Source organism: Cebidichthys violaceus, unplaced genomic scaffold (genome assembly GCF_023349555.1).
Source record: "Cebidichthys violaceus isolate CVI_PGR_0920_01 unplaced genomic scaffold, fCebVio1.0.p SCAF_2, whole genome shotgun sequence".
NCBI lineage: Eukaryota > Metazoa > Chordata > Actinopteri > Perciformes > Stichaeidae > Cebidichthys > Cebidichthys violaceus.
Window position 1 is genome coordinate 2,573,362 of NW_027176372.1, and position 23,567 is coordinate 2,596,928.

The 23,567-nt window shown below is 44.0% G+C and overlaps 1 protein-coding gene across 2 annotated transcripts in view; it reads right to left on the reverse strand.

The window, feature by feature from the left end:
- The window catches only part of LOC137875118 (polycomb group RING finger protein 3), a 45,770-nt gene that overhangs the window by 14,219 nt on the left and 7,984 nt on the right, over positions 1–23,567 (reverse strand). For both annotated transcript variants that reach the window (XM_068714100.1, XM_068714101.1), the window contains exons 2-5: positions 8,950–9,059; positions 5,747–5,864; positions 3,350–3,446; positions 601–656 (exon numbers count right to left, since the gene is read on the reverse strand). In XM_068714100.1, coding sequence (XP_068570201.1) covers positions 601–656; positions 3,350–3,446; positions 5,747–5,864; positions 8,950–8,964 — 286 coding nt within the window. In that variant the 5' untranslated portion in view covers positions 8,965–9,059. The remainder of the gene's footprint in view (positions 1–600; positions 657–3,349; positions 3,447–5,746; positions 5,865–8,949; positions 9,060–23,567) is intronic.

The following is a 23,567-nucleotide window of genomic DNA, read 5'->3' on the forward strand; positions in this document are numbered from 1 at the left end:
GAGTTCAGCACTGTTTGCTAGCTAGCTAAAAAAAAAAGCCTAACGTTACTTGTGATGACTCGACAGAGAAGCTCTGGTTTCTACCGCTTTAAGCTAAACTCGCTGGCCGAAATAATAGAGAAGATAGAATATATATGTGTATGTGTATATATATATATATATATATATATATATATATATATATATATATATATATATATACATAATAGATAGAAAACCAGACGACAGCACAGAAAGGAAAACGAGGAACAGCAACTGGCAGACAGATTTAAAGGAACAACTGGAAAGAACCATGAAAACAAAGGAAGCAGTGAGCGTAATTTCCTCGACAAACTTAATTCATTTGCTCGTTCCATCTCACAAAAGCAGCCATTTGTCAGAGGTAAACCTCCTCAAGTGGAAGATTAAAGTTAATAGTGAAACACATTTTCAAAGTTCTGGTGCTACAGAATGAAATGTAATCTAGGTTTAAAGAGAGGTTACAACTTAAAGTCACCGTCTGTCCTCAGAGGAGGAAACACAGTGGTGCCTTCTGAAGCTGACGTCAGCAGGACTCAGGGAGCGCTTTAAGGTTCCTAGTTGGATCTCTTGTGCACTTACCCTCTTGAAGTCCCGGTACCAACTTGTAGACGATGTCTTGCATTGTTCTGTCATGGCTGGAAAGAACAACAAACTGGTTAGTTACCGTCTTAGTGAATGAGAAGTTGGAGTATTGGTGCTACACCCCTGTGGTTTTATAGGGGCCTCTAGGTGGTTAGCGGGAGAGGAACCACCATTATTTTGCGCAGCTAACTGAAAACCCTGTTTTCGGATGAGACGCACCAAACCTCAACCTGACATTTACTAAGAAATGTCAAATGTGTTGGACTGAAAAATTCAAACGACACCTGGCCTCGGAGGCCGGTGTGCAGCATGTGTTTTGTCAGTCGGAGTGTTAAACAGCGGTGCGGGTGACGCAGGTGCACGGCGTGGGGCTCGACAGCCAGCTCACGGACACGACGGGTTTGTTTCAGCGTTATGGAGGAGAGAAAGGAAACCTCCTCCCGTTTGTCTCCCCCGCTGTCCACCTGCATCTGCCGGCGCCGAGGCTCTTTGCAGAAGGCAGAGAAACACTGACCCCCGCTGGACAGAGCCGGTAGTTTGTACTCAACGGTGTCCCTGAGGTCTGTGTGCACATGTGACACAGAGACCAGCTGTTAAATTAAGAGGAACCTTCAGAGGTCAGAGGAACCATTCTTCTGGGTTTTGATGTGGAGGTTCTGCCTGTAGCTATACTGGTTTGATTGGCCTCTATGCTACATGTCTGCTTACTTATAAAAACATTAATAAGATGATTTTAACCTCAATAAGACGTTCACCAGAACTGCCTCCCTGTTAAAAGATGCTTTATGAATAAACTTGCCACGTCTTACTTTTACAAATTGTTTTCAAGGCGTCACTGAAACTCTACGTCCGTTTTTACGATTATAAAACAAGGAAGTTACAATTTTTCATATTTATTTATCCAGACTTGGTGCAGCTCGTTTACGGTTGTGATCAACAATATCTTAAGTTTCATATTCTGTAACATCAGCGGCCATTTAGCTGTGACTTTAACTTGTATAATATGTATTTTTAAGGACATTATTCACTGACACCAGGTTGTTCTTTGTTCTGAATATGATTTTGCGGTGGTCTTATTGTCGTATGTGAAATAATAAAGCATCAGGGACATCCACACTCGACAGAACAAGAGGCTGAATTAGAGCGGAGCTAATTCTCCGAGTGTGATTTCAACTTTGATCAGTGCTCTTGATGAGCAGATGGCTTTTATTTGTCTTTGCGATGTTTCTCATCAAATCCAATTCTCTACCAACAACGAGGCCAAAAACAAACAGCTGTGCGAAGAGCTAATGTGTTCGAAATGAAGCATTTCCTGCACAACAGTGAGTCTGCAGACGGTAACGAGTGAAGTCAGCGCGACGCATTAAATCAGACACGAACGCATGAGCGATTGGGGGGGGGGGGGGGGAAGAAGAAGCTGACTTCACTTCCTAAATGTCACCTTTTCATTTCAGTCTGTTCACCAGATTCATCGCTTAAAGTCTCAGAGGTTTGCAGGCTGAAGTGTGTGTGTGTGTGTGTGTGTGTGTGTGTGTGTGTGTGTGTGTGTGTGTGTGTGTGTGTGTGTGTGTGTGTGTGTGTGTGTGTGTGTGTGTGTGTGTGTGTGTGCAAATTACAGTGGTCGAGTATTTCATAGAGAATTTTGCAATTCTGATGTTTTTGAAGCAGAATTCTTCAACTATTCCCCCGCCCTGCGTACTGAGGTTCACTGAGCACAGTGACCTGTTACTGAAGCTGTAGTCAGCATCATCTTCACCACGTTGACGGGAACACCTCTGATTTTACACATCAGTGTGTTTACAGTCTTAAGGAGTACCACTGCACACGTTAAAGATCAGAGATCGGCTCTAAACGGATCTCAACATGTCAGCTTACAGCTACACTACTAGCACAACACCGCTGAACCTCTCGCCCAAACTGTCTGCCGTTGAATTGCATTGTGGGTCATGTAGCCACCAGGTTTTGAAAGGGAAGAATTATGTGTGGAATAAAACTTTTTTTTAAAAAAGACGCCATCTTTGGTTCTGCCGGTCAGCTAAATCACGTTATTCAGGATATTAATATGAAAAGTTCACACTCATTCATCAGTGAGACGATCCATTTAAAGATATCACAGTTCTAATATTGTATTTAATGAATAATGCATGTATTACTTATTGCACTGCGTGCTGTACGTATTTTGTAGAAGCTCAAACAGGCACTTAGTCAAATACGTCAGACGATTGGAGCATCTTAAGGGTGTAGCAATATTTTATTCATCAAACTGCCTTATGTTCATGTATCTATACATGTATCTTTATCTATATATTACAGATACAGAACACCCTCAGCAGACTGACCATTGTGTGTTTTCCTGCAGAAAGAGTGAAAATAAGATGGAAAAAGGGCCGAGCAGCGCTTCGTTCTTTGGTAGTTTATTGTTTACTGGCAGTGCACTGCTGACGCCCCCAGAGAGGCCGGGAGCAGCTCCCTGCACACTGACGAAGCTGTCAGTGTGTGTGTGTGTGTGTGTGTGTGTGTGTGTGTGTGTGTGTGTGTGTGTGTGTGTGTGTGTGTGTGTGTGTGTGTGTGTGTGTGTGTGTGTCTGCTATATGTTCGTGAGTAAGGAATGCACAAAGAAACCTAGAGAGGATAGGAGTGCACTGTAGGTGGAGAAGGAGAATGGAAGAGGATGTAAGTGAAGGAGAGCAACTCTGTGTGTGTGTGTGTGTGTGTGTGTGTGTGTGTGTGTGGCCGTGTCACTCACCCGATGTACTGCAGTGGATGGCTCTGATGAATAACAATCCTACACGTGGGGCACGTGTTGTTTTCTTCCAGATACTTCACTAGGCAGCTTCTACAGACTGGAGAGAGAGAGACACACACACACACACACACACACACACACACACACACACACACACACACAGGGGAGATATGGTTACTCTCCGAGATACATAGATATAAATAAACCCACTGGCCAGCAGTGATACTAGTTTGTGTTCAGATCTGATCGCAGGAACTCAACCGAATATTCAGCGTTTAAAAATCTCTCTTCAGGCAAACTTCACCATCGACAGCTCGTGATTATTAAGGCCCGGCTGTTATTAGCCTGTACATCGTATCGGACATGTCGGCTGATACAAGAAAAGTCAGTACAGAAGTGCCAAACGTATATTTGAAGTCATTTAGAAACTGTGTCTCTGGTGTACCCAGTTTGTCCACCAGAGAGCGCTGACGAGTTCCTGTATTGGTGGAGCTGTTTGTAATGTCGGCCATTTAAACCGGTCTTAATCTATGATGATAAGAGCATCAGCTGACTTACATTAAACTGTAAATGTTGTATTTCCTCTTTAGTCACTGTTTGTGACTACTTCTTTTCATATTGCGTTAAAAACTACAACGAGGAACTTTCATGTAGAGTTGAGAGAATTGTTGGCGCCCCCTGTGGACAAAGGCGGTAGTGTTTCTGAGCACCAGAGTCCCTTTAGAAAGCCTCTCATTGTACTGCAGCAGGGTCTGACAGTCTGCCCCTCTCAGTCCTGGTTCTGGTTCTCCCGTTGCCTCCCTTCCCTCCAGCGGGTCCCACAATACGTTCTGGGTCTCCAGCAGCGTGGTGTCGGTGTTGACTCCTGGAGAGGAGCCAACACCGACTATTATTTAGTCAAAACTTTACATTTGAGAGGCTGGAGAGGTTTTAAACACAAATGACTTGACCTTTACATTTATAATAGGGGACATATTTTACGCGCCTCCATCCAATCCCTCTCCACCTGAGCAGTTTTTCGCCTCATCGTCTCGGCGTTATTGCAGCTGCTCAGGCGGTCCGTCTGCACAGCTGCAGCGGTGACGTGATGTGAATCTCTTTGTCTCAGGTGTCTGATGGTGGAGAGTCAAAGCGTCTACGGTGAGCAGAAGAGCTCCCGTCTGTGGTGGAAGAGCTCCCTCTGCCGGACAGACGCGGCATCACACCGTCTGGGTGTATCTCACTGTATTGTTCTATTCTTCCATAACGCTGCATGCTCTTTTTACCATATAGGCGCTTAGTTCAGTGTCTTGTTTGAAGCGTATTAGAGGCGCTTTATGCTGCAGACATTAGCGGGGAGATAAAGTTTTCAACATAAGCACCGAGGTGTAGGGGATTGATCTGCTTGATCAGGTTTTTTCTCTCTTAAAATAAACAGAAATGTTTCGCTTCGTTGAGAAGCGAGCAGGAGAGCGGCTGATTGGCCCACGCTCCAATCGTGGGGCCAATCAGCCAATCGGGGGGGGGGGGGGGGGGGGGGGACGCCTTCCAGCTCGCAACCCTCAACGAACTGAGAACTTCAGCTCGGTTCAGATCCCATGTGAGCACTGAAGGGCACCTGAGGATGCGGATCAGGGAGATCCGCCCCTTAGGAGCCCCCCCCCCCAGGTCTAACAAAACCGCTGATTCAGGGTTCGACCTGACCCAGAAATACACGAGGCCTCGCTGGCTGTACAGAAAGTTTTCTGGCTGGATGAGTGAGGAATCTCAAGAGGAAGCGCTGGACTAAAGCTTGTTTCATTCGAGGGATGAGAAGATGCCAAAAACATCAAGAGCTGCATTTAAAAATGCATTTTCTACAACTGAACAGTTCAGAGAGGAAGGAAGGAAGGACGAAAGGAAGAAAGAAAGGAAAGAAGGGAAGAAAAGAAGGAAGAAAGTAAGACAGAAAGAAAGGAAGGAATAGAGGAAGTAAGGATGAATGGAAGAAACGAAGAAGGAAGGAGGACGGAAGGAGAGAAGATAGGAAGGGAAGAGAGGATGGATGGAAGGAAGAAAGAAGGAACGGAAGAGAATATGGAAGGAAAGGAAGAAGGGAAGACAGGACGGGAAGAAGGAAAGGAAGAACAGAAGAGAATATGGAAGGAAAGGAAGAACGAAAGAGAGGATGGATGGAAGAAAGAAGGCAAGAGAGGATGGAAGGAAGGAAGGAAGGAAGAAGGAAAGGAACAAGGGAAGAGAGGATGGAAGGAAGAAGGGAAGAAAAACAGGAACAAAGATGAGAGATGAGGATCAGTGAAGTGAAATGAGACAGGCAGACAGGAAGTGTGTGTGTAGACCTACAGGTGTGTAAGCAGACAGGAAGTGTGTGTGTGTGTGTGTGTGTGTGTGTGTGTGTGTGTGTGTGTGTGGACCTACAGGTGTGTAAGCACTCGGTGACGGTGGTGGCGTCGATCAGGTAGCCATCACACAGACGACATGTGATGTGGGCGTTGATGTGACACAGCTTTATCTTCCTCGTCAGCATGTCGGGGTTCTGGGGAAGAACAACAAGACCCAGTTAAGAAATGAAGAAATGAAGCTGAATCTAATAGTACTGTTAAGAAACCATTGGCTCCCCTTTAATGTCTACTGTCAAATGTCTGGAAATAACATGGAACAGCAGCACAGACTAAATATGTATTTTGTGCCGTTTCAAACAGTTTCCTCCACATTAAAAGGTGCTACATTTTAAATTCAGAGCACATCTACGATCGAGGGATTGCCTCCACACGGCTCTCAACATGGCGACGGCTAGCAGCTAACAGTGCTAACAGACGGAGCAGCATAGCTTTACATAACAAATAGCTGTTTGCTGTTATTAATGCTCTGAATTTAAAATTTTGTCCTGATATAATGGTCAACACTAAACATGTCACTACCTCTTCCACATATACAGACACATGCATTGTGTTTGTTCTGACACTGTTTTAGAGGGAAACTCTGGAGGGTCACAGGTTCAGTCTGTTTCATGTGCGGACTGTCCCGTCACCAAAAGGTGTTCGGTTCAATCCCTGCGGCTGTTAATCTGTCCCAGCCTGCGGGCGACACCGTGTGCTGCTCTACAATTACAGCTAAATGGATGAAGTGTAAGTTGCATAACATCACAGATGCTCCGATAAAGGAAGTTGTGTTCGGTTCTGAAAACAGAGAGCAGCTTGCAGCTCGTGGGCAGAAAAGGAAATAAGAGAAACCTTGAATCATCGGTGGTTTTCAACTTTCACTACAACATTTTAGATTTGAGTACCTCAGTGATTGATGAGCGAGTCACATCATCCGTGTCACAACTTGGTAGATATAACCACATCCATGCACACCGGGGACAGAATCTAATATCTGTATGAATCCTTAATTACACGGAGGTTAATCAATCATACAGCCGCACTAATATAGTACGGTTATAACGCCTCTATGTAGGGAAAGATAAGCCGGTTTCATAAGATGCTTCATCACTAAAACCATTGGAGAAAAAAAAGCCACTGCGAGTACAACGCCGGCGGTAAAATACCCATAATCCCATCACGTAACAATATGTTGCATATGACTGCAGCGTGTTGTGTCAGCTGGCTGGGCTCCACTGTTTTCTCTGCCTGCTCTTCTTGTACCGCAGAGACGGTTCGTCACCGTATCTCCTGGTTGAGTTTAAGAGAGCGCTGCAGCACCAGTGGCCCGTTTTATGTTGAGATTACAACACCGGTGGTTCAGTCATCAGAGACGCACTGAGGCATGAGTTCACTAGAACACTTAAGACTGTCTCTGCAGACGTGTGTTGAGTAACCGAATGACTGACTGTGGTGTCACAGTGGGAGCAACACCATCAGAGCTGATGGGTGAAAACGGTCAACTAGCCTGTTAGCTCAGAAATATACATCAATGGCCGCCAACAGCAGATATGGGCTGCGGTAGAATAGTGGTTACAAAATTAAAAAAGACGTCCTACGTCCTATGTCCTATGTCCTAACCACTTTTCCTTGACCTCAATGGAAAACTTTATTGTCCATTCTATGACATGCAGTCTGACTGCACTCATACTCGGCTACTGTGGATGTTGTTGTTTTTTTTAGCAACTTTATTTATAACATACCGTGACAAACGCAGTGTTCACAGTTTGAGGGAGGATCCAACACAGAATCACACTTCTTTAAAAAAGAGTTTACACACCGAGGACACGACGAATAAACACAAAATATTCAACTATCATTATCGTATGAGTCGATAATGTAACATTTTCGAGGCTGTGTCCATCCATCGCAAAATAAGTCGAGTAAGTTAATGTCCAGATATTGCATGGGGAAGTTAAAATGATCGAGGTTGGGTCTGTATATAGCAAGGTAAGCTGATAACGTGAACGAGTTAATGTCCAGATATCGTACGGTGAGTCGTTAAAGTCAAAATGATTGAGGTTCAGCGTCCTTGTATTGTACGATAAGTCGATAACATACAGTAACATAGTGATAGTTCATCGTGACTCTTACGATCTAAACCAAATTGCTGTTAACGAGCTAACTGACGGACTTTCTTCTTGTGGAATTGGGGAAGAGAAGGTCTGAACTGCAGCTTTAAAAGAAGTTCTCTTGGGATGAAGCTAGACATCCCTGCAGTACGAGTGTGAGTACAGAGACGCCCTGAACAGAGTGCTCGGCTGTCTGGCTCCACTCGTGGTCTGACTCCTGGAGCATTAAAGACGTTCCTTTTATTAGATGTTTTTCCCTCCTGCTTCTGTCTCCGCCATACGTCCAATCGTCAGTTTGTTTTCAGCTCACCGGCTCGCCGTAACAACAGGATCTAAACGCCATTATAACAGCCAGAGTACAACAGCAGCTCCAAATCATCAGATATGAAATTGCCGCCAGCTCGCACACAGATAATGGCCGGTTGTGGAGAGTTAGACGCTCAGACGGCTGACATCCATCATTTAGAGGCTCCAGCCGGCTCTGGAACCCTCTCTGACTGCTAAGCGTGTGGACGCCCTGAGCGCCGAGACAGACGTGAAGACGACGGAGACACAAGACAAACGCACATGTCTCCAATGTCCAACTGTCAGCTATTTAAAAAACGGAAATAAACTAAAAACCTTTAGGTTGACGGTGTATTTCATCTCGTGACTTTTTAAAAAGGATTTCACAAACCCAATACGTCTGATCAGCTGATCCATAAACAACTACTTGGATAATCAATTATGTTGCAAGCAGAAATATTTCCCTGTCTCTTATTTTTAAGATTTTTCAGCATTTTCTGAATATTTATTCCAATTTCAACATTTTAAAGATCAAAGAAATCAGTCATTTGAGAGAACAATGAACATAAGTCCTACTTTTCTTTGGAGTGACGTAGTTTCAGCTTCCAACGCCAGCATTTATCGAGCCACATGCAATTGTTAAACCTCGATTATAATTCATAAGTGACGTGTTGGTGCGCTACAGCTTTGGGATGCTCTAAAAGAGGACATTCTACTAACAGCCAAACCTAACCAGTCACCACCAGAGACACTCGTTAAGTGACCCCGGCGCTCGTTAAGTGACCCCGGCGCTCGTTAAGTGACCCCGGCGCTCGTTAAGTGACCCCGGCGCTGCGGTTCTTACCCCTAATACCGCCATGCGTCCACTGTGGATGGTGCAGCGGCCACGTCTCTTCCTGCGGTTGTGCGGCCGACAGTGTTAGCTCCTCATCATGGAGAGCCTCTCATTGGAGCCTGAGAGAGAGAGAGAGAGAGAGGGAGAGAGAGAGAGAGAGAGAGAGAGAGAGAGAGAGAGAGAGAGAGAGAGAGAGAGAGAGAGAGAGAGAGAGAGAGAGAGAGAGAGAGAGAGAGAGAGAGAGAGAGAGAGAGAGAGAGAGAGACGTCAGGGATGCATTCTGAAAACCTCATTGATGTGAAAAAATCTGAAAGAATCGGGGATTTAGCAATATCCAAAACAAAGTATTCTAGGAAAGAACACGAGGCAGGGTGAAACCACTTCCAACATTTCAGTTGCTGGAGCAGAGTTAGATGAGATAATTGACACCACTCAGTTAAATATGAAGCCTCCAGCGGCCGCTTAGCTTAGCTTAGCATAGAGACTGGTCTAGTTGGCTTTGTGCAAAATCTCCCAACCGGCTCACCCGAAGCTCACCCATGAACACGTTAGAATACAGAGAATACAATACAATTTGCTGTTTTACAAATGTTACCCGCTGGGCCGTTTTTGACCAAGGAACTTCGCTTTATGAACAAATGTTTCGAACAAGATATGTCGGGTTAGTGTGTGAACTGTGGAGGCATAGACGGCGGACTCTGTCACCTTTTGGACAGAGCCGGACAAGGATGTCCAAACTTGTGTCGCACTATTCCTTTAATTCAAATCTCTAAATTTGGCTGGGCACAGCAAAGAAAGCTACCTACAGGGAGTCGAACCGCAACAGAAAGACTTCACTGTACCACTGTTTGAATTGATGAGCAAACGAAGAAGAAGAAGAAGATGTCCTGTATTACCACTCCTAACACACACGTTTAAGTCGCTACAGTGTTCCTAAAACGTGTGGTTTGTCCTCTGACTTCTGTCAGCAGTGACCCGTCACTTCATTTGTAGGAGTCTGACCGCTGCAGTCACGATCGGAGAGAGGGAGCGCAGGACGGACTCCCACCGCCGCTTCGTCCTCCAGAACGCACGAGTCTCCGCTTACAGCAGTAGTTCTGCCTCCGTCTGCTCATCAGACCGTGAAATCAGCCCAGTTAGTCCACAGCGCTGAAACGTGTGTGTGTGTGTGTGTGTGTGTGTGTGTGTGTGTGGGGGGGGGGGGGGGGGGGGTCGGCTGAGGACACACGCAGCCTATTAACGAGCTCCACACAGATGTTATGGTCACATGACACGACTCTGTGATGTAATGCTTTATTTGCGCCCCGGCGAGGGTTGAGTCGAGGCCGTGGGTTTCCTCTCTCTGACAGAAACCGTCTGCACCGACGACATCAAAACAACCCCACCACGTGAAGGGGTGTGTGGGTGGAGAAGACAGATGTTGACATCTGAACAGCACAACACGTTCTTAAAGGACAGATACCGAATCAACAGACGGTAAAAGACCTGGTGAAAGGAACAAAGAAGAGGACGCCGACGCTCTCTAAATGAGCTCCACTGTACAGCCGAGATGTCGTTAAGATTGTTAAACGGGTCGTGGAATTTAACGTGACTCCACTATTTTCACGCTTTCCTCCAGATGTTGGAACCCAGCTGCAGGAATATATATATATATATATAAATAAATAAAAGATAAAACAAAAAAGGATAAAAGATGAAAACAACCTGAGTTCAGTTCAGTTCAGAGCGGAGCTGAGGCTGCTGCATTCTGGGTCATGTGAGGACACCGGTTATGTGAAAGCCAGACAGTATATTAAACAGACAGACTCCACCGTCACCATCATGTTGGCAGCACCGCTATCTCGGTTCACCGTCGGATATCAGCGATGTCCTGATATTTGTCACATTTAAAGCAAACCTCACTGCTGTGAAACTGAATGTAGTTTCTTCATCGTCGGCAATAACTCCTGTTGTCTGTCACGTCCACGCGTGAATATGTTTCTGAAATAAGTCTGTGTTTGCTTGAATCATGTTGGGGCCAAACTGCACATTATTTTCATGTAACTGTGGTGAATAAAACGGCAGTAAGGAGCCGGGTTATAGCTGCACATCTGGGTGGTTTATCTACCCTGCTTGGCAGGCGGTTAACCTATCCTCCTGATCCTGTTTGACATCATTAGATCTGTGATCTGGGAGTCAGAAGTGAAATGAACCCTCATTACTGTGTTTATCTCACGGAGACTGAAATCTGCTTTTCTAGGGACACAACAAAGAGACCAAGAGATAATTCAGTAAACCAAATGATATTGATTTAAGCAGAAAAATGTGACTATATTTAAACATTTACAGAAATAGATCAATTATTATCATTATAATCTATTTAGGGCATAAACCCCAAAAACATTACATTTATAAACAGTAGAAGACTAGATAAACAGAAATGAACGAGATCATTTGGGGCATTTTTGCTTTAAAGATAAGATCAAAACAATGAATTGATTAAAGTTGTGTAAAGCGGCCAATTAATCAGCTTACATACGTGCAGCTTTAAAAGCAATTATACCCAAATATGATTAAATCATAAGAGGCATATTTATTAGTATCAAAAGCTGCAGAAGTCTCTGGCATTCAGTAACATCAGATACCAGTGGAGGCAGCTGTCATCGGTAATAGTGTGGTGAACAGTAACTGTAGTGATTCATCATCACGCATCGTCCCACTGAAACCTGTCAGGCAGCAACTGTTTCCCACAACCCCACTGAGGAACTCGCTCTGCGTTTATCAATCATGTTCTATGACAACCGCAAACGCGTCACATCACACCTGCCTCATGACCATGTGTTCATACATCTTTGGTTGAAGTAAATTAAAAGGCTCCAAGAAAGCACTTTTAAACACCAGAAACTTAACTTAATTCACGTTTAGCAATGATTATTGACAGCTAACCTCTATTCAGGCCTAAAGAGAGGTACTCGTCCTCATCCTCTACCCCAGTGGATCACAAGCTGGGCTTTGGGTTTGGGACCTTCCCCTGAAAGAGTCACAAGATAAGTCTGAGCGGTCACAAGACGATGAAAGGGAGGAAAAGAATCTGATAAAGGAACTATTTTTTGCTTTTATTCTGGATACTTTCATCTCTTTGGACTTCTAAATAGGACTATAGGGATACGAACATGAGAAGGAATAAATCACTTTGTAGTTGAACTGCTCAACTCATTTCCACGCCCTTAAGTTACCAGTAAAACCACCTGTGGGCGTGGCTTTATATTTAAGGGTTCACAAGCCCTAGAGCATGGGAACCGCTACCCAAACTCAACACCCCACGCTTCAAAATGTTCCTTAAAGCTGGGGTCAGCAGTTTATTATTGGCGTCATTGGTCAAAACATCTATAATAACCTTTTGTGCATATTGTTATTTAAGTGGTCTAATAGAAAACTAGACTTCTGCACCTCCTCTTTGCTCTGTTTTCAGGCTTCAGACAATCTTACTACTGACAGGAGACTTTGGCCAATCACAGGTCAGTTTATTGGCTGTTTCAGTAAATCCAGATGTGCGAGTCTGTTTCAATGGCGGGAAATCCTGCAGAAAAAGTTGCTATTCCAGCATTGGCAACAACTGCCTACACTCCAAAGCAACGCAAAATAGAAAGACGGACTTATCAAAAAAGAGAATCTAGAAAGATAGTCTGACAATAAACACAATAAAACGTGTCATCGTCCGCAAAGAACTGTATTGAGCAGACTGTGCTCGTCTGGTGGGAGGAGCAGGAGGAGGGATGTACTGCGTACCTCATCTTTAAGTGACCACAGATACCATGTGCATGTTTTTTGTGTAGTGTTTGTTCAATAAATGCACGTGGATGATGATCAAGAGAGATCGTTCCTGTCTCCTTAAGGAGACACAACAGTAGAAAGAACACCAAACAATCCCACAGATCGCTAAGCAGAGAAATGTTTCTTGATAACTGATATCATGTGTGGCACTAAAACACCTTAACAATCCACTACAATTAGTTTGCCCTGACCAAACTTAGGTCAAAATAGATATTTTTTCAATCCACTTGAATTAAAATTGGTTTTCTTCTTCTATGATTATGGTGAGGTCAGGGAGAAATGGTCTCTCTACTCTCCATAATAAAGGTTGCCTGTAAAGCTGCTGAATGGGAAAGTGTTCAGTCACTCAAGATAAGAGGATCAGCTAAATGCCGTAAATGTGAAACGTTGTGAGGGTTGATTTGACTTTTTTGGTGCCCTAATGTAACAAAGAGGAGCTGCCCTTCAGAAGAGTGAGTTGGCCTCTTTGATCCCTGAGAAGTGCAAACCGATTACATCACATGACATTTCACAGCTCCTAGTTACAGTCTGCAGAGCCCGGTTTCACTACCTCATAATAACAAACCGTTTACCACTCACTTCAGAAGCGCTACATAAATAAATGTAAACCGGTACGAGATGAACTGTGAAACTATGGACAGGAAAGGACGCAAAGCAACAACCTAAGCCACCAAATAACAAGGAGATGAGGAAACAGGAAACAGGAAACAGACTCTAGTAAACACCAGGACCGACGGCCCATGTTGAGTATTCTATCAGCTGTTAGGATGAAGAGGACGCTGCAAACACACAGCAAGAGATTCATCATCACTGTCAACTTTCTTTGTGTGATTTGAAGACCTGATGAAGACTCACTGTCCGGAAGAAAAAGTTGCCGACGATAGCTTCATGTTTGGAACCGAAATACACAACATGATATTGGTTCTTAAGCATTATTACTGCCAGTAATCACATTTATTTCATACACAATAAAAAAGTCAACTAATTTGTCTGATTCTTCTTTGCATCAGATTGTGGACCGTGTAGCTAGATACACATTGAGGAATCATCTGAGGGGTATAGATATAAACCTCAGGAGTACTGCAACAAAAGAGCATGTAATACAATGTAATATTTCAAATGTACTCATGATGCAGGTGGGCAACAGGTGAAATAGAAGAGAAACAAAAGAATCAGAGCAAAGATATTAAAATATCATCCCTCACTGCAGACTGCATGACCTCTCCTCTCTTTCCTCAGGATAAAATCAACATGTTAATGTCTCTACTAACAGCCTTTGTTTGCTGAACAAGTTCACGCTGGTGCGTTGTTTACATACTTAAGTTCTGACATCAGAGTCTACAGTTTGTCGGAGCCACCGACTGTGAGCCGCTAATGTAATGTAAGTCCAGCCTGAACCACAGCAGAAACAAGTCCTCTGGATACAGCTAAGTCTGCAGATTAACTACATTTGCAGTCAGTCATGAGCTGAGCAACTGTCTCAGTAGCTGATAAGTACACACACACACACACACACACACACACACACACACACACACACACACACACACACACACACACACACACACACACACACACACACACACACACACACACACACACACACACTCTCTCTCTCTCTCTCTCTCTGGCATCACAAAGAGCCCCTGTTGGCCCGCCTGTGGGGATTGGAGTGTTTGGCCTCGGTATAAATTGGCTGCCAGCTGGAGCGACGGACACTGAAGGCCGGCATCAGTGGACGGAGGAGGAGAGGCCTCTTCTTGTGGCGGGAGCTTTGGCTTCACTTCAAAACACACACACTCCCCTGGGCCACACACACACACACACACACACACACTAAAAGAAAAACACACAAAAGTTTGCCTGAACTGTAAGCATTCACACATCCGCCGTGCCGTCACACACACACACACAGTTATTGTCTCCTCTTAATTCTGTTTGATGGCCCTCAATCCTCCAGCCGGGCTCGGGTGCCTGGGGGGGGGGGGGGGGGGTGGGGGGGGGGGGGTCGTGCAGACAATAGACGCCTTCCAAAGAGAAGCAGACTGCAGCCGGCCAGGAGGCCGAACGCTCTGCCAAGAAGCAGCAACACTTGAATAATTGAGCTTTTGAGTTCAGCTGGTGAAGGCCAGCAGTGAAGTCGGTGAAGCTGATGCCGAGAGCAGACCCCACAAACTGAAACTCCTGGCTGTCTTCTGCTCTAAATAGACATGCAGGTGGCAACTTTCTGACAAACGTTTCTTCTTTAACAGGAACAGGGTTAGTGGCAGGTTGTATAACATTGATCTCACACATACATTTTAGAAAGTTGAAGTTAGAAACAGGCGACAAACTCCGGTTCTGCAGAGGGAAGCCGATACGGAAATGTCTTAAAAGCTGCATTCTCTCTAATGTCCATCAGGGAGCGACTCCTCTGGTTGTATAGAAGTCTAGTCTAAAATGACTCTACTTCTCTCTTGATTTATTCCCTCAGTAAACATTGTAAACATGAGTTTATGGTCTCAATCTTTAGTTTACAGTCTTCTTCAATACAGCATGATGTTCATTTAGTACATTAATAAAGCAGGGTATGCTTTAGGGCGGGGCTACACAGTGATTGACGGGTTGGTGTTGCTATCAGAGACGTACACGGCGTTCACTCGGTCACCTCTCCGCATTCCAAACATGGTAACTTCCGTTGATTGGCTGCCAAATGACGGCCTTAATTCCAAGATGGCGACGGCAAAATCGTCCAAAAAGTCCAGGCTTTACTTCGAGCTGTGAGTGTATAAGAGTGAGCAGTGAGGAGGACGAGACGGTACATCGAGTACTTCTTCGGGTCTCCCAGAGGCAGCAGACAAGACAAGCAAACACCCAGGCGTCTCGATCACACCGACGAGATTTAGAACTTTCATTTTGTGTAAAGTCAGTCAACACTGAGCGATCCAAGGTAAATTTATATGATTCAAAATCAGTGGGGAAAAAAATAGATGAAGTGGTTGGAATCCAACATTTTCTTAATTCACCAGACAAAGTACTAGCTCTGCTCAGTAAAAATGGGTTTTGGTAGTTTGTTGATGTGAAACTTGACTCAATACAGTTATTTGAGGAAGATGTTTTAATATAAAATAGATATTAGAGACATTATGACCTTACTAACACTAGCTCTCTGCAGCTTCTAAAATATAATTAAAACTACTAACGCCAATATATATTTTTTAATCAAAGCAAATATGTTAAGTCCTAATCATTTGAAGTGTATGGCTTTATGCAAATAAGCTCTATGGATGACAATAACAGAGAAAAAAGGATTACATTTAGAATTTTTTAACAGATTATATTGACTTTGGGACATTTGTAAAAAATGAATCTGGTGCATCTCTAACCTCGGCTGATTTTCCAGAATTAAAAACTAGGTCAAGTTTGACAGGTTTGATTGTTTCCGGAGAACATATTCATCTAAAGACGTTCGAGCTGAAACAATTCACAGAAAACTGTGATTATCGGCTGATCGTTTTTCAAGATAAACTTGTCAAAGATTCTCCGGTTACAGCTTCTGAAATGTGAGGATTTGCAGCTTTTCTTCGTTCCATGTTAGTGAAGAACTATCTTTGGGTGCATCGGGTAAAAGCATGTTCACACAAGATCTGCCAAACGTAGTTCCAGACGCATCGTTTGCACCATATGAGCGTAGACTGGAGCTCAGCAGAACGGGTAGCGAGGCTGGAGCTCTACAGTCAACATTCAGACCCTCATCCTTTACCTGCTCTGCGTCTATCATTACAGGTCCAGACACTCCCTCCTGCAGTGACTGCTTTCTCCTCCCACTCACTCACCTGCTGCCCATTTCCCTGATTAGTCCTTCAGCATATAAACCAGCTCATCTCCTCTCGGTTTAGTCTGCAGTAAGACCTTCCAGCCCTTATTCTGCTGGTTTGACTTCCTCTGACTCGCCCCTTGTTGGGTTCGTTTGCCAGATCTCACCTCTACCTGGTTTTAAACCATTGCCAGCCTTCATGAACGGAGTACATTGTGGACTATTATCTCACCAGCCTGTCTGCAACTCGTGCTGCTTTTGGGCTCGAGCTGTTTCCTGAGCAGTTTGTTATCACTGGACTTTATGTCTGAGGAAGCTCAAAGCCAGTGTTACTTTTAGGGGATAGGGGGGAAACTTAATCCATATAACAATCCAGATTTGAATCTTCTAGGATTCTGAATCAATTAAAAAAACTTCCAAAAAACTATTTTTTCCTACACAAGAACCTAGATATCGCTACAGCAATAAACACACCGAGACAAAGTCGTGTCAAAGCAGCAACACTAAGCCTACCACTTCTGTTCATGTGACAGGCAGCATTATTATTCTTGGTATAACTTGAACTTTTTAAGTCCACTGAGAATTAAGAAATCTAAATCTTTTTAGCAAAAAGTGTGTATTTGTGCAAGTTTAGCGCGAATAAATGTAACTATTAGCCTTTATGTGTTTACATTATTGCAATTAGTTGATAGAACTTTCTTTTAAATACATATAAACTCCATAAGCTTTACTTATTTTCATGCCATAATTTGCTACAGCGCCTATTTAAGCGCTCAACGGACTGGAGTAGATCCTGATTTCAATTGATACCGAAGGATTCGCACCCCTACTTCATTAAGTTCAAGTTACAGAAATATCTGTATTAACCTCGGGTCAGGAGCAGAGTTGTGAAACCCGGTTGGATAACGTCCACTGATTCATTTTGACCATTTTATAAAAGCTCAAACTACCGTTTCGTGTCACTTATCCGAGGTCGCCGCATCTGTTTCCAACAACCCTGCTTGAGTAACTATCCGTGAAGGCCGGGATGATCCCGTTATTGATCCCAGGACCCGGCGGCCTCTGCTGAGAGCGGAGCAGCGAGACAATCACTATGCAGAGAGACGAGACCCTGTTTACTTACATGCAGGACCTCTTTTAAATGTTTTTCCATAAAGTCAATACGGCGAGAGATTAGACGGTCAAATAAACAAAGTCAGCGTGCTTATCTCTGTTAAAACAGCTTATGGTGCTCGAAGGAGGATGAGAGCAGGCGGCAACCTCCAGGTCTGAAAAGGGAAGCTGGTGCTGAAGCGTCTTAAAGCTGCATTCTCTCTAGTGTCCACCAGGGGGCGACTCCTCTGGTTGTATAGAAGTCTAGTCTAAAATGACTCTACTTCTCTCTTGATTTATTAACTCAGTAAACATTGTAAACATGAGTTCATGGTCTCAATCTCTAGTTTACAGTCTTCTTCAATACAGCATGATGTTCATTTAGTACATTATGCTCCATTTAGAGTCAAACAGCAGGGGATGATTTAGGGGCGGGGCTACACAGTGATTGACAGGTCTCTACCACGGCGTCACTCCTCCATCATCCAAATATGGTCACTTGCGTTCACTGGTTGCAAAAAGCCAAGATGGCGACGGCCAAAACGCCGAACTCGAGGCTTCAAAACATCAGTCCACAAACCAACGGGTGACGACACGACGACTACGTCCACTTCTCACATACAGTCTATGGATGAAACCCGTGTGTGTGTGTGTGTGTGTGTGTGTGTGTGTGTGTGTGTGTGTGTGTGTGTGTGTGTGTGTGTGTGTGTGTGTGTGTGTGTGTGTGTGTGTGTGGGGACCAGTAGTGGTTTCCATCATGGACACCGGTCTTAGCGTAGCTCAAGATGGGATGAAGGAAACTGATCCTAGAGGCGACGTTGGGAAGATTACCCGGTTCCTTTCTGATACCGGCTCCATACGCTAACCGGGTCGGGTATTCCCACCGGAGCCACAAAACACATTAGCTATACAGTATGTGTCCACTAAACGGCGTGTGCTTTTAGCATCGCCCAAATGGGCTTTGTTATCCTTCACGGTACTCAACACCGGCGCCGTTATGGAGCATGCGGTGGTCGCACTGTGCAGACAGACAAAGCCGTAAACATGAGGAGGAGATATCAAAGAGTAAACAGTCCGACACGCCGACAGCAGGAAGATTCAAACGAGGCTCTGAAGAAATCACTTGAAGCATGTTGCGCCCTTCTCTCTCTCCCCATCTGCTAGAAAAGAAATACATCGAGTCCTGCTAATCACCATTTCTTACATCGACTCATTCAAACGACTAGACGTCACTTTCATTCATTGTCTTCTTTAGCTGCTAAATGCACCACTAAGTTCACTATATTCTGTCTGAGCACCAGGTAGTGTGCGCTGACTTATTACAGCGATCCCCTGAAAGCACACAAAAGCACCACGAGACGGAGCCAAAACAGTGAAGTCGGCTAAACAAAGAGCTGGAACTCACTATGGAGCTCCGTAATCATCACTACCAGTGACCCCTTTCACATCGTAACACGTCCATATCGTCATTTCATACATCGTTATGAAAACTTTGACGACAGTCACTGTAACGGCTTGTATAAGAAACCCTTTATTTTGATTTAAAGTGACATATATAGCGGTGTTGTTTCTGCAGATCCCCTGTCAATTAAACAGTGATTAGTAAGGACCTTCCCCTTTAATTTCTTTTAGTTTGCAACGCTCTTCAGTTTACTCCACACAAACAGGAGTTGCTAGTGGAAACATGAAAAGCATCACATCCTCAGGGATGAGGGTTGTTACTACTGCGAGTGTTTCCACAGCAAATGAAAGCGCTCCTATGAATCTGCTGACAGGCTAGGCTACATCAACACGTTGTACATTAACGGTTTAGGGCTGTCGCAGTGAAGGCCTTTCCTTGCTGCTTTTTAAATGTCAAAGATGACATCAAACAAATGAATTACTTAAATGCGTTTTTTTCTATATAAGAAGTCAATGTTTTTGGCCGTCGCCATCTTGGTTTGATGAGAAGGTGGAGCTAAGTACAACTGAACGCTGAATAAGACATTTATAGGCAACCTAAAAAGTTACAATTAACTTCCACGAACTGCAAACACACGGTGAACGGGTTTAAAGTTGTGGTCTGTTTGACTCTAAATGGAGCATAATGTACTAAATGAACATCATGCTGTATTGAAGAAGGCTGTAAACTAGAGATTGAGACCATAAACTCATGTTTACAATGTTTACTGAGGGAATAAATCAAGAGAGAAGTAGAGTCATTTTAGACTAGACTTCTATACAACCAGAGAAGTCGCCCCCTGGTGGACACTAGAGAGAATGCAGCTTTTAAGACATTTCCGTATCGGCTTCCCTCTGCAGAACCGGAGTTTGTCGCCTGTTTCTAACTTCAACTTTCTAAAATGTATGTGTGAGATCAGTGTTATACAACCTGCCACTAACCCTGTTCCTGTTAAAGAAGAAACGTTTGTCAGAAAGTTGCCACCTGCATGTCTATTTAGAGCAGAAGACAGCCAGGAGTTTCAGTTTGTGGGGTCTGCTCTCGGCATCAGCTTCACCGACTTCACTGCTGGCCTTCACCAGCTGAACTCAAAAGCTCAATTATTCAAGTGTTGCTACTGAGAAGTAGAGTCATTTTAGACTAGACTTCTATACAACCAGAGGAGTCGCCCCCTGGTGGACACTAGAGAGAATGCAGGTTTAAGACATCTTTGTCTACAAGTGAGGTCCTGGTCCCTGATGTTAGGTTTCCAACAGCAGGCCCGTGATGAACCACACCTACTACAGCGACAGCCTTCTCTAACTGCAAAGCACTGATAAGCTCTTCTGAACATAACCGCCCTTTGAAATAGAAGTCTGGGACGACGCCATTAAGTCATTTTAATGCAATTCGACAGGCAGTACTGATACCAACAAAGAGTCATTTTGAAGTCATTAAATAAACGTAATGAGCACAGCTGACTGCTGCTCCCAGAGTGAAGGAAAAACAAGATAACAAGAAAAGTCAAATGATTGTATTCATAGAAATTCTGTTGGCAAAACGTGACTGAAAAATGTCCTTCAACTGTCACAAAATGTCATGAAGCCGTCGAGAAACCACGCCTTCTTTTTGCCCCAAAATGCAAGGCTGTGCAATCTCCGGAACACCCAGCACCACAGGTATTATTAAGGCAGCCGGATTACACCGCACTTCTACAGTATTACGATGCAGCGAGGCAGAATCATTGTGCCGTACAGTTCAGCGTTTATCTCGGCGAGGCAGATGGGTTGATAGCAGTAACTAAAAAGCTGTTTGAGAAACATGAATGAGCCCGAGTCGACCACAACGTCGACCTCTAGACAGCCGACTGATTAAATAACAGGCCGTCAGAGGACTGAACGTGCCTGTTGTCTCCTCACCCAAATGTCAAGTACTCCCATTCTGTTTCTTTTTTCCAAGTCCCAGCAGAGAGCCAGGCTCCGGGTGCAGCGGAGTAATCTTTGCTACATGTTGTCAAGATGCTAAGCAGCTCTTCTCTATCCCGGATAATCATCCTGGGGACCACCAGCAGTCACCAAATGGTGCTTTATTTTGGCGGGGGCTGGGACTTCAGCAGACCCGACTGGTCTCTTGTTATGTCCTTGTAGAGCAGAGCAGTTATTCAATATTACATCAATGTCACAGTGAAGACTAGGTAGTGTTGTATTTTGGATATCGTGGTCTGGTGTTACCAGACTGTTCTATTAACTGCCTTTACTCACTTAAATCCACATTACTGATGGTTAATAATCAAAAATCTCATGATTTTAATACTTTTGTAAAAGCACCAATAATCAAACCGACAATGCAGTCAAACCAATACTTCGGTATGGTCAAAAATAGATAGATTTTCTGCGGATCGTCCAGCTCGACCCTCTTGTCTGGTGAAATATGGTGCCAGATAAAGATATGGACAACCACAGATGTTGTGTAACTCCGCAGACTTCAGTTTGTGTTTAATTGAAATGCTGCAGTGCAAATAATATATAACCATATGTAACATATCATTTGTTAAAATGCATTTATAAATGTAAAAGCTTCGATTTTTGGGGTTTGATTTTGCTTGTAATGTAGGAAAATGAAGATATTAAACTTATAGTTGTGGCTCTGACTGAAGGAGACCGAGGAGATGATCCTGGTGTGGAAGCAGCATCCAAAGAGAAGGAGTGAGGCAGTGCAACGCCTCACGCTTGTTTAATTTTTTACAGTCTGGGCCTTTTACATCAACAACATCAAAGGAATTATCACATTTTTATGAAGCAGTATTAGGCTCGTCGAGGCTCGGTGGGGAAACGAGCAGAGGCGCTACATCGCTAATCAAAGGAGAAATATGAAATGAGTCGGGAGGTTTTCCAACGGATCAATCGCATCGAACGTCTGCTGTGAGCAACTAATCAGAGCAGCGCATGACAATGTTGGGAAAGTATCAATAAATATCACGAAACACAACTGACATTTCATCTAAAGTGATAACGAGCACGAGCTAACTCCATCTTCTCTGATAAGAATTCTGCTGATGGGAACACCTCAGTGTAGTTACAGAAAACACATCCTCTAGCTATAATTGTGTGCTTGTTAGTAAAGTCAGTGTATAGCTGGAAATATACATTTTTTCTTTATTAGTTTCACTTGCAACCGTTCATTTTGCACTTAAGTTCTTAATTAAATGAGAAAATACTCTTCATTTGTCACGTTATTTTACGTATAAATGCTGGACGAAGACCATGGCTTATGTCATACATTTCATATATTCTTCATATTTACTGAATTACCAAAATAACATGCTATATCCTGAGATATATATCTGGTTATCGAGATACGAAATGACTTATCGCCCTAAACTCCATGTCACATTTCAGCCTAGGGTGAAGACTACGGCCGCCACAGAGCGGAGACATTTTTGTGGACCGACGGAGCGAGACATTGAGCTGCTGGTCGCGGCTCAAAAGTAGAGACGAAATAACACCTGAACACGCAACAAATAAAGATTGTGTTCTAGTGACAGCGTTAACACGTTGCCTCTAGACAGCCTCGCAAACACACTTAAATTAAAGTCTGACTTCTACTCTGTGACAGCGTCCTGAGGCTCAGCGCTCACAGTAATCTGTTCAACAGCATGATTAAGGCTGGAGAAAAAACATGTATCACATAAAAGAGAGCTTGGACATAGTTTGAAAGGTCCTGACGTTCTGCTTTTAATGCTGAATATTAGCATGAATTGTCAGAGAGTAACCCTTTATACTGGAGCACAAAGTGAGGTTTGTACAATTCAGTGAACGTGAGAAAAGCTCCCCGTCACAAATGTCACTTCTTTGGTGAGCCGAGTGTTCCCAGAGTCCTCCACCTGCCACTTACCCTGACAATGCCTCGGCGATGCACCATTCAAACCCTGTATTTACTCAGGGAAGGTGTGCTGAGCGTGCATCCTTCTGCTTTACAGTTACACCCGGTCTAACCGCAGACACCTACGTCCCGCCGGTGAGAGGCTGGAGTTCAGTGCTTTGCTTAAAGCCACATGAACAGCAGCACAGCAGGGAGGTGGAAGGTGGAGGTCTTGGTTTCTCTCAGCCAGAGAAAGCACTGAAAATAAGTTTTATACTCAAAGGTTTGTATCAATAGCTTTTGGCCATTTGAAGTATTTTTAGAAACTTTATTAAATCCTGATAGTAATCAATATATAAAATGCTATCTTTGGTGTCGCATGACTGTAATAAACCTGCTAGCTTGACGGCTGTGAGTGCTAACATTAGCCATGTTCAATGTTTATTTTCCGTGGATGGGTATCATTAAAAATAATATCAGTACAGTAAAAGTGATACTGATACCAATAGAGTGGCGTTACGTCATTCGATACCCATCACGTGTGTGTGTGTGTGTGTGTGTGTGTGTGTGTGTGTGTGTGTGTGTGTGTGTGTGGTGAAAACAGTGAGCTACGTCAGCACTGTTGTCGTTGTTAGCGCTGTTAGC